Here is an 11,902-nt window from a genome sequence, read left to right as displayed (position 1 = left end):
TTCTATTTGTCGGTCTCACTGAAACAAGAACTCCGTGGGTGTGCTGTGTTGGGGTACAGTGGGGAAGACACCAGAATGTCGGGGAAATGAATGTTAGCCACTAACCGTAACACCCACAGCTGTGCCTCTCAGAAGCTACTGGTTTGTATTGAAAGGGGTGAGCAGTGTCTGAGTAATAGCCCTGACGAAGAAAACACCCTCAAACTCATCCCAGGGAAAAAAAAAAGGTCCCAGGAGTTACATCGGTGACCCTAGTTAGTACCTGCTGTTCCTTTTTGCTCTTGCCCGGGCATAAAAGGCTTCATAGGATTTGGGTTTCAATTCCAGAGCTTTTGAAGCAAATTCTTCTGCCAAGCCAAAGTCCTGGTGTCAACAGTTAAGCACACAATCAGAAGCAGCACTGAGAAAAAGGGCTCTCTCCTAGGAGCTCCACTGTAAGGATATACCAGGCCCTGGGGGGTCCTGGGGGCAGGGCAGGCGTTACCTCCCATGCTCCACACTCCCCCATATTCACCCATGCCTGCTTGTTTGAAGTTGGATGATCAGAGCCTATGACTATCCCTAAGAATCCAGTACTGAAGCATCAATTATGACTCAGGAGACAGTGGTGTAGCAGCAGAGAAGGAAAAGGTGGCAGGAGGGGTCCAGGCCAGGGGTGGGTGAGTTACACCTGGGGTGGGGTGGAGTTTAACACATCAGTAGGAGGAACTACAAACCGTCTGCCAGTAACAAATTGCAATGGACCATTACTGCTTAAAAACCGGGACTCTGTACTGGACAAACCTCAGGGCCACAGGGCGGGGGCATTTCTGCTGGCCTCTTCCTGAACGTGGGGAGAAGAGACCCTGGAGAGCTGATGACACCGGCAGCATCACGGCTGCAGGGGGTGGGGGGGGAGGGGGGGGAGGAGCCTGCATCCGCTGCCTTCACTGAAGAAAGGAAGGCACTTCACCCTGAGCGCTTCCCATCAGCACTCTGGGAGGTGAGCCTCGGCTGCGACCTTTGAGAGGTCCCTGAGGGCAGCAGGTCCCAACAGGCCCCAGTCAGGAGACCGGGCAAGGGGCTGGCCTCCACCTACTGCTGAAGAACTGAGTGGGGGTAACAACTCCTGGCTTACGTTTGTTTTCCTCCGGCACCGAGACAGGTTGAGATAGAGGGAGACCCTCAGGTCATTGAACGGTCTCATGTCTTCTCCGAATCCTTCCCGAGGGAACTTCCTTAAGGCATACTGGTACCTCTGCGCTGCCTCCTTCATCTTCCCCTTCTAGGATCCAAGAGTAATAGGAAGTTAGTCTTTCCCAGGGGCTCTAAGATGAACCACTATGCTGAAGACCCTCCTGTAAAGTCACCGCAGCCCGAGAAAAGGGCCCGGATGTCTTAGGAACCGGGACACTGACCAGCCTGGACACGCTCAGGCTGCATGGCCTTTGCACGCAGTCACACGGCGAGGAACAAGATGGCTTAACAAGAAGGTGTTTGCCAACTGCAAAATCCCCAGTTTCCTACCTTTGTGCATCAAGTCATCCTCTCATATATAATTTCAGTGTTATTTCTAGAGCCATGTTTCACTGAACTGTATTTTAATTTTAAGTATAATAAATAGAAACCACACGAAAAAGTGCCGTAGTTTCTAAGGAGCCTCGTGGATAAAGCCGCAGCTTGCTGTAGAATAATGATTTCTTTTCGAAGCACTGAAGAATTGGCTTTAAAATCAGAGCCACAGCACAGCACTCTCAAGGCTAAGGAAATCCATTTGCTCAGTCAGCCTCGGTGCACAGCAGGGACTGCAGCCTGTTGGAAGCGGCTTGATATATTTCTGACATAATTACCTAGCGGAATCCATATTAAAACCACTTCAAAGCCACGACAATATACACCCTGAACTCAATTTCCAACCGACTCCAAGCAAGGAACCCTGCTGGGTCATGCTATATGCCTAGTTATTTGTTACTACAGAAAAAAAAAAAAAAAAAAAAAAAAAAAAACAAAAAACACCAACCCAACAACTAAGGAAAGAAATGAACAACATAGCAAATAATGCTGCCTAGTAGTGAAAAGATTAAAGTAGTCACAATCTTGCCTCCCCATACTCTTAATTCTACCTAATTACAGGTGTGAAGAGTCGTATGCTACACATCTACCCAACCCAGGTGGTGGCACACACAGGTCACAGGCATATATTTAGAGTTTACTGACGCACTCCCTTGGCTGTGCACATGTAACCCGTGACCACCTCTGGACCAGCAGCGGACTGGCTAATCCACAGACTGCAAAGCTGGACACATATGCTACTGCCTACCCACCATGGGTCTAAACTGAGGCTCATTTGGAAAATGTTAAGGTTGAATTCATGAAGCTGGAAGTCTTATTTCCATTCCTGAGGAAAACTGGGCAAGTTAACTCTCTCTTGAGTAGCTGAGAATCTACTACTTGACTTCATTAAATAAAAATATCAGTAAAATACTTCTAAGAATCCCAAAACTTACAGACTCAAGAAGCAATAAGTGAAAGCCTGGGGGAGAGGTGACCACACCTACTGGCTCTTCTAATTTTCTTTTTAAATATTTATTTTGTGCACATGTGTGTTTTGTGGCCACACACATGCCACAGAGCACATGTGGAAGTCAGAAGATAACTCAGAAGATTCGAGTCCCTCCTGCCAGCGGGCCTAGGACTGTCAGGCTGTCAGGCTTAGCAGCCGGTGACTCTAGCCACTGCACCACCCTCCCTTAAACATTCTTTTCTTTTGGAAATGCTTCGTGGTGTCTTTTGCCAAGTGCCTCATGAGTAGGTCCAGTGCCACGCTTGGAGCTCTGAAAGGCGAGAAGGGGCCTTCCTGTGGGATATGCCAGCCGGCCTACCACATCCTGCACGGAGCAGCTTCAGACAGGAAGTCACAACCACCGCCTAGAGTTTTAGTAACAACTGTTCTCAAATACAAAGAGGAGTCCTTTCCCACTAAGATCCTGCTGCTTGGAGGTTAGCAGGCTCCCTCAGGTTGGAAGGATTTTGGCCTCTTGCGAAGTCACCGCCCCACACAGACAGCTTCCAATACTGCACCGCGAGGTGGGCCCGACTCAGTACTAGCACAGAGAGTCATGAAGCCGCTTACCTTGTACAACACATTTCCTTCCTCCATCAATTTCTGTAAAAGTATAATCAAAATGTCAGGTTTGGAAGTGGCCATCGCCCAAGCGGCATTTCCTGCAAAACAAACACGCTGTCAGGGCGCTTCCTCAGCCCAGGGGAAACAGCTCTCTGCTGCAGGCCCCACCCTCGACAACACAGGCTGCGAGAACTCACAGAAAGGCCAGTGCTGGGCTTCCTCCTGCTCCTGGCAGCACTACTCTGTGATTCCGATGAGGAATCAGTGATGCCCACAGAAGCCACCCTTATTACCCTACTAACAAGGGTAATTGTGTGCCCCTCCCCTAAGAATCAAGAAAATGCACTGGACCCTCAAAGGCTCCTCCTCCTCGCCCAGGTAGGTGAGGCTGCTGTCCCCAGGCTCCTGCACTCTGACCTTAGTCCACTCTGAGGTCCTAGCTTGGCTCTCCTGTCCCATCCCTTTCTAGCTTTTCTTCTGGTCTTCACTGGTCACAGCCCCTCTGTCCCTTTGCCTGGCCTCGGGACACTGCTATCACATATGCGTTCCTGCCACTTCCTGTGAGTGACCTTGGGAAGCCACTGAGCTCCTGTGTTTTGTTTTTGTTTCTCAAGCAAAAAGATGGGCATCGTCACTACTTCCGCTCAGGGCAAGGTAAAAATGGGGAATTGCTTAATACTGGGACAAACTGTTTCCGTGTAGGCCCCCACACTCAGAACTGCCCATGGTCAAAGAGCCTGTTAGCAAACGGAGACAGGGGCCCTTTGGTAGTTTCTGCATTCGTGCTGAACTTAGGGGATGCTCTTCTAGACACACATGTGGGTTAATGCCCGTTCCCCGCTCCAAGGACCTCAAGGTCTCCTTCATAGAAATTGTGTGCACCGGGGTCACAACTTTCTCAAGCTGTCATTGGTAACTCTAAAATAACAGCTGCTCTCCAGAACCAGCCAGGCTTTTCTGAGTTGCTGATGCTCAGCCATCTGCAATTAAAGCAGAGCCTAATGTAGTGGTTTGGAGGAGATCGGCCTTCACAGGCTCATATATTTGACTGGTGGAACTGTTTGGGAAGGATTAGGAGGTGTGGCCTTATTGGAAGGTATGTGGGGGAGGGGAGGCGGCAGGGCAGGATTTGAGGCTTCAAAAGCCCATGCCATTCCTAGTTATTTCTCTGCTTCATGCTTCTGAATCCATGCCTGCCTGCTGCCATGCTCCCTGCCATGACGCTCATGGACTCTAACCCTCTGAGCTGTAACTCCCCAATGAACTCTCTTCTGTAAGTTGCCTTGGCCATGCTCTCGTCGCAGCAATAAAAATCCAGAAACTAATCCTTCCTGGTGTGAGTGTCCAGGCTGTGCATGATTCCAGACTGCCCCTCTTTAGCCTCTGCTCTCTACCTGCCTGGAAAGAATGTGATGAGGTAAAGGCCTGCAAGGTGGCCCAGCAGCTGAAGGCCTTTGCCTCCAAGGCTGGGGTCCCACGCGGTAGGACTGAGAACTGACTCCCACGTACTGTCTGTCCTCTGACCTCTGCGTGCAGCCTGTATTCACACACACAAATAAAATGTAATTTTTTTAAAAGAGAAAACTCAGTTTTCTAGATGACTGATTAAATGAAACATGAGACAGAAGAGAAGGCAAGGAGAGAGAGAGAAAGAGAGAGAGAGAGAGAGAGAGAGAGAGAGAGAGAGAGAGAGAGAACACAGTACCAGCCTCAGCAGGTAATCTTCAGGGTTGTTTTTTTTTTTTCAGGTGAGGTGCTGGAAGCCAACCCTCTGGCCCTGCTGAATGGAAGTGGGGCTCACTGACCTAGTTTGGCTCCTTTTCTAAGCAGCGTAACCACTACTGCGGTGTTTCGACAGCCGATGGCTCTGTCGAGGGGCCGCATCCCACTGTGGTCCACGTGTTCGATCACGGCTCCCTTCTCCACCAGATACAGCACCTACAGCAGCAGGGGCGGCACACACGTGAGGAGCAGTCCCTGGAGCTACCGGTTAGCTTTACACCCACTCTAACGCCCCTGGCCATGGGGCTGGGTTAGGGCAGGCAGAAATAAAACCGTATGACACCCGGAAAGCAGCTACAATTGCTGCCATCTCTCTGCTACAGTGAAGGCCAGTGACAAGGGAGGCGAGCCCATGAGTACAGGCTGTGTGCCCAAGGACATGATCTGCGCCTGTCGGCCCTGGAAGGCAGCTGCCAGTTCTCAGTTTATAAATTAAAATTATTGCTGAAAATAACTTAAAACAATTACTGTATTCCACATTAACTATTTGTTCAATCAATACTTCTTAAGTGAGAGTGGTTTCTGAATGACACATGGAGGAATTTTACTCATATACTGCACATGATAAAATAAAACTACTCCATGTCTGCAGTATATGCAGCTGGTAGGGGGAATCTGTTTAGCCTTTTAAGGGCGCGTTAAAATCTTGACGAATAATCTTGGATTGGCTGGCTTGTAACAGAGTTATGGACAACTGAGAAGATCCCACACACCACGTTTACTCAGAGTCTGAGGTCAGGCACAGCCGCGCACACTGCTGTGAGCCCCTTCCCACGCTGCCCCATCCTGCACACAGGAGCAGGTGCGCACACCAAAGCGAGCATCCGACGGTACTCACAGTCTCTGCGTCGCCATAGAAGGCCGCCAGGTCCAGGGGAGTACGGCCGTTTTTGTCCGTCTGATCTATCTCAGCTCCTTCTTCCACCAGGTACTGGACCACTGCCCTGTGGCCCTTCAGACAAGCCCAGCTCAGTGCTGACAGGCCCTCTTTGTCCAGGGAAGAAAGAGCAGCGCCTGAGAGAAGAGACCATTTGTAACTGCAGAAATGGAGATGTCCTAAAGAGACACTGTATCTCCAGTCTACTATCAGATGAACAATGTGTCCCCAGTGGATCCAACAGGAATTCCCCAAGAATCTCACGCTGACAGAAAGAGAAAGCACCAACCCGAGGGAGAATTTGTCTCCCAGAAAGAGATGTCAAGAGTTTTAACACCTTGTTAGGACACCTGGCAGGACAAGATGGACGCCCAGACAGTGAAGGGTCAGTGCAGGTGGGCCCACACCCTGACCAGGACTGCTTACATGTGCATGTCCCTGGCCCTCAGGTTAAACTTTGAGTTCCCTTCAGGACTCCAAAGATGGCGCTGAGATGCCTGGGTCCCACATAGTGGCCATGGTGTAAATGGTGTAAATCTCCCTTTCATTTAGTTGGCTTACTGAAGAGGGGAGGCTGGACCTGACCCGGCACACAGGTTTCCCCAAGTCTATTAACATATTCACACAACCTGGGGCTGCTGAGAGTGGCCCCCACCCCCGTCGGTGCCTTCCTGGGAGTACATCAGGCTGAGCAGCTCTGCAGAGCTGAGGGCAGAGCAGCCTCACCGAAGCAGAGCGCTTAGCACCTGGGCTGCATGGTGCCTTGGGAAACCCATGCAGTCTAGTGGGTGGACCAGCCGGAGAGCTGGAAGTTCTAGCGGGTCAGCGAGTTCTTCCTGCGGAAGAAGCCAGCACCATACCTTTCGACAGGAGGAATTCCACGGTGCTCAGGTGTCCTTCACAGGCGGCCACCATGAGGGGCGTCCGGCCCTGCTTGTCACTCAGGTTCACATCGCAGCCACGGTCCAAAAGCAGCCTGACAATCTAAGAGAAGCAGTGAATCAGCTCCGCCGCTGTCCTGAAGTCAGTCCCTCTGCCTGGCGGGTTTCTCCCTCTTTCCCCCAAGCGGTGGGATATGTGGGGCCCAAACAATCCACTGTGTTCATTTCAACAGAATCTTCTTCTATGTGGTCTCTTAGTGTGCCCAGTTGTCATAGGTACAAGAACCACACATGCCAGGTAGAACTAGCAGTGGGGCATGCCAGCCGTAATTAGGATAGCCACTTGGGGGGGAGGGGTGCATTAACAGCTCAGGAAGAGGCCCGGAGATGGCATTAAGGTTCCAAACTGGTCCTGAGGAGACACACGGCTCCCTGTGTGTCTGCGGCTCTGCAGCAACAGATTCCACCAACCGGTTCCACCCAGCCTGTAGACTGAATGCAAGTTCCAGGCCACTCTAAGGGACCTGAGCTGCCTCAGACTTAACATCTGTAGACAATCTGAGAGGAGGACTACAGTTAGGAGAGAAAGGTCTAAGGCAAGGGAGCGACTCTACACGCTGGGGTACAGGCGGCACTGGGGGGCCGGGAGTGGTGGTGGCGGCTTGTTTTCAGAGGACAACTTTTAGCAAAGCATCTCAAAGTGAATTCTCAGCATCAGCAATGCGCTCCTTACGCCACGCATGCTCCTACGGCTGGGGAGAAAACTCAGAGACTCAGGCAGGCGTCCCATGTACTCCTTGCCCTGGAGGAAGCCACTTTATCCACTGGGTCAGCCTAGAGGGGTGGCCTGGGCACGTGACCTGCTACCCTGCCAGAGGGGCACAAGGCAGCTTCTTTTCAAATATGCTGTACAAACATGCTACAAAAGTAACAGCAGCAGGGGTGCCACAGTGAACCAATACTGCTGTAAATCCGGCCCTCCCGGGGTGGAGGGGAGCAATGTGTCTCCAGCATGGCTGCCAGTCCTCCTGGCTCACTGTACCTATCCATCATGCTGACCCCTGGGAAGCCATCATGATGACAGAGGGAGAAGCCAGGGATGGGAAAGATCCTCAATAGTGAATCCCATACCAACCCACCCCTCTGGGAGCACCAAGGGGTGCCCCAAGTACCTGCCAGTGCCCCTGGCGGGCAGCACAAAACAGAGGGGGCACCCCTCTCCTGTTGGCCCGAGACACGGCGGCTCCACGCTCCAGCAGCAGCTCACACACCTCCAGCTTTCCTCTCCCAGCGGCGGCAGTCAGGGCTAGGGGAAGGAGAAGGGTGCAAGGGGGCTGTAAGGTACAGAGCGAGGGCCTCGAGGGCCTTACCATCGCCTCCAGCGTGTGCGCCCTCTCCCTCCAAATCTGGGTGGACTCTGTGATAGCTGTGATCACCAGAGCACAGTGGCACCATGGTAATGTCTAGGCCTGGGTCTCTGGGAATGGGCAATGTGGGCCATTAAGGTTTCAAACTGGTCCCCGGAAGTCAGCTGCCAAGCTGTGAGGAACACTGAGCGTCTCTGAGGCGAGACTGGCTGGCACAAAACTGAGGCCACGTGCACTTGACAGCCAGCACTGTCATGCCAGCCACGTGTGAGCTGTCCTACCTAGGTCTCCCATGTCAGTCAAGCTGTGCCACCTGGAGCTATGAGGCCAGAGAGACCTTGGTGGGCCCTACCATGCTCTGTGTAAACCACAGATACACTGAGTTCGGGGTGTGTTTGATTATCTCAACAAGAGATAATTGCAACATCACAAACAGACTAGTGTTCTGCTTGGATCTGGCCTCTTAGCTTTAAGTTCGGGTCCATTCAATGAAGCATAATTACAGAGGGGCTGGGGCACTCCGGTGAAGGGCACTCGCTCTTCCAGGAGTGCCCAGTTCACTTCCCAGTACCTACTTTAAGCTGCTCACAAGCCACCTCTAACTCCAGCTCCAGAGAATCCACTGCCCTTTCCTAGCCTCCAGGGACCCCCATGTTCCAGTGCTATGCACACAGAGAGACATATAAAGAAAAATTACAATCTTTTTCAAAAGGAAAGGATTGCTGAGACAATGAGAGTACCCACCCCACCATTCTTGGGGAATGTAAAACCTCTTCAACAAGCCGGATTCGACATTATAAAAGAAAATACAAGGCGCCAGCCAGGGTGATGTCTGTCCCTGGGCACAGGGATGGAGCACAACACCAATGGGAAAGAGGGCTCACGTGACTGATGGTGCTGCCACCCACCCACCTCCTAGCTTTTGCGTTGTCACAGGGAACCGTGTCCACGAAAGGACAGTAGCCCGTGTCGGGGACAAGCCAGCCCAGAAGGACAGCTTTTCAGCAGGACATGGGGGCAGCATGGTCCTGAGCCACACAAGACAGATGCCCCTCGGAAGGGAGAGACCTGCTGCCAGGAAGAAGAGGAAGCTCAGGGGGCTATGGCGCTGTTCCCATGCCTGCTTAGAAGACTGTGCTTTAGATATATCCTCAGATGGGGAAACAGAAGAAACCCTTCACGAAAGGGCAAGATGATGCCGATGGTCATAGGAAAAGCGCCTATCCTCCTGAGCAACTGACGAAACTGAGAAACGAATGTGGAAAGGGGCGACAGCCAGTCCTTGTGGGTGGGAGCGGTGGCAGGAGACAGTAGCAGGAAACAGGGCAGGTGAATGTAGCTCGTGTGGCGGCGCTCGTTACTAGCCACGCTGCCATCGACAGTGGGAAACACCAGCGGACATCATAGTTACACAGCGGGAAACTTACACCTCTATGAAAGAATGCCCCACGCCTAAGCACAACTCAACCACACAACGGGCCAGTCTTCCACACCCGACTAAACAAAAAGCAGAGAGCACACAGTGAAAACCTATACTGCAAGAGCAGCGTGAAGAGGGGACCTTGAATCCCCCTTTGGAAAGCGTGGAAGCTATGCTCTGGATCCTCGTCAGAGCTGCCGATGCGGTGAGGAGACCCTCAAGAGCCTGTGCTCAGGAAGGCTGCTTCCCACACGGATGTCCCGTCTCTTCAGACCCCTCTCACACAGCTGCCTGGCGCTTGCTCTGCCTGGGGCCTCAGCAAATACGATGCCATCAGGGTTGCGTCCTAAGCCTCTGCCCTCTGCTCACGACTGCTCCAGCTTCCGCTAAATGAGCTCTGGTGACTGAGGTTACCCATGAGACAGATAAACACAGACACAGACACACACACTGCAGACTAAACAGCTGGGCCTGACACCTGCTGACATCACCCAAGTTCTGCTCCCAGCCTTGTTCAGGAAGTCAGGAGTAGGGCAGGAACCACGGGAGGGAACAGATGACCAGGTAAAGCTCACTTTGGGGGGCCTAGCCTCTGAAGCATGGGAAGGCGGCAGGGACATGCAGCACCCCCATCCTTCCAGGAAAGTGAGTCAGTTCTCATCATGTTTCTGGTCCTGCCCCCTGAGGCCTGACAGCCCGGGCACTGTCCCTCCTTCAGCAGATTGCTCACGGATGGCTGTTTCCCTAGCAGAAGGGAGGGGAGGGTCATTCTGCAGACCTGGCCCATCACACCATTCTTGCTCACTGCGAGCTCCTCCTCACCCAGTGACACCAGCCTCCTCCTCAGGAAGTAGGTCAGCACATTTCTCTAGGAAAATGTGGTCAAGGGATGCTGTTCTGACCGACTTCAAGTCTCTGGATTGTTTTTGCAGCAGACAGCAAAGAAGAGGCAAGTCAGGGGAGCAGAGGAGGCAGCAAATTAGAAGCTGACGCCAGCCTTTTTCAAGCCTGACTGTGAGGACTGTGGGCTAGCATCTGTCAGCTGTCAAGATGCTCCGAAATCTACAAAGCACAGCACATCCTAACTGCATTGCCTCAGCCTCGCAGAACACTGCTCCAGGAAGTAGGGCCCGTTCTGCTCTCCAAGGAAGTGGTATAGCTAGTCGCCTTCCCTCTGGGAAGGAGTCAGAGCCAATGCCAAGGCAGGAACTACAGGCTCTGGTAGAAGGTGCAGAGAGCCAGCACAGAACGGACTAGGATTCAGAGGTGGGGGCAGGGGGTGGGGGGAGGGGATCCAGAATGGAGCAGAGGTGCTCCAGAATGCAGGGGTTTGGGGATGAGACAGAAATCACTGTTTGGTGTGTTTTCTGTGTTTGACCAAGACAGTTTCCTCATCTGCAGTTAAGGAGCCAATCAACCCGGATTAGACTCATGTGAAGAGCCCTAAGGTTCAGCAGATGTTGAATTTGAACGTTTAATTTCACTGTTCAAATACACCTTCACTACTGAAAACTGAGGAAGAAACAGTGCGCCCTCCACCACATCAGTTATCACTAAATTTTAACACCCAGAGGCCACTGAAGCACACTCATATGAATGACCAGCATAGGGTATCTGGCTGTTTGAACGTGAGTGGCCCCCATAGGCTCCTAGATTTGAATGCCTGCTCACCAGAGAGTGGCACTATTTCAAAGGACTATGAGGTGTGGCCTTGTCGGATAAGTGTGTCACAGGTGATGGGCTTTGAAGTTTCCAAATGCCCACATCAGGCCCATGGACTCTCTTCCTGCTGCCTTGGATCCAGATGTAAAACTCTAGGCTACTTCTCCAGCACCATATCTGCCCACCTGCAGCCATGCTTTCTACCATGATGATAACCGACAAAGCCTCTGAAACTGTAAGCCAGCCACAAATAACGCTTTCCTTATAAAAGTTGCTGTGGTCATGGTGTTCCTTCACAGCAGTAGAACATTGAGTAAGACAATGCCAAAGATCAGCCTATAGAATATTTCATTAATTTATCAAATCAAACAGGTTCTTACCTCTATGGTGTATGTTTGTGTGTGTGTGTGTGTGTGTGTGTGTATGTTCTGCAAACAGGCTCCTCCCCCTAAGGAGGAAAATATATTCAAACCTCCACATAAGCTTGAATGGTAAATGAGCACCTAAGCCAGTTTTGAGTATTGATGCACTGTGGTAAAGGCAAAGAAACCATCTTACCCTAACAAAGCCAGTGGCCAAGGTGGTCCAAACCAGATGAAGAGAATCTAAGCCAGCCCCCATCTTTGTTGCAGGGGCCCCCAGTATAGTCTGTTCTGCCACAGGATGGTGGTGCTGGTGTTCATGATTGCTGAGAGCTGGCGCTTGGGCACTCTGCATTGTAGAAGATCAGAGGATGCCACACCCAGACCCCCCTCGGGCAGAAAAACTATCTTGATTATCTTGAGAAACTCAGGTGACCAAAAGCTC

General features: G+C 51.7%; 1 protein-coding gene across 8 annotated transcripts in view; it reads right to left on the bottom strand.

Annotated features, from left to right (window-relative positions):
* The window catches only part of Tanc1 (tetratricopeptide repeat, ankyrin repeat and coiled-coil containing 1), a 226,287-nt gene that overhangs the window by 3,340 nt on the left and 211,045 nt on the right, over positions 1-11,902 (bottom strand). For all 8 annotated transcript variants that reach the window (XM_021638947.2, XM_021638975.2, XM_021638983.2 and 5 more), the window contains 7 exons: positions 7,819-7,952; positions 6,626-6,749; positions 5,727-5,902; positions 4,912-5,044; positions 3,113-3,204; positions 1,118-1,264; positions 263-363 (listed from right to left, as the gene is read on the bottom strand). In XM_021638947.2, coding sequence (XP_021494622.1) covers positions 263-363; positions 1,118-1,264; positions 3,113-3,204; positions 4,912-5,044; positions 5,727-5,902; positions 6,626-6,749; positions 7,819-7,952 — 907 coding nt within the window. The remainder of the gene's footprint in view (positions 1-262; positions 364-1,117; positions 1,265-3,112; positions 3,205-4,911; positions 5,045-5,726; positions 5,903-6,625; positions 6,750-7,818; positions 7,953-11,902) is intronic.

The sequence above is a fragment of the Meriones unguiculatus genome, chromosome 8 (assembly GCF_030254825.1).
Source record: "Meriones unguiculatus strain TT.TT164.6M chromosome 8, Bangor_MerUng_6.1, whole genome shotgun sequence".
NCBI lineage: Eukaryota > Metazoa > Chordata > Mammalia > Rodentia > Muridae > Meriones > Meriones unguiculatus.
Note: the sequence above shows the minus strand (reverse complement) of the source record. Positions and strands in the feature narration are given on the sequence as shown.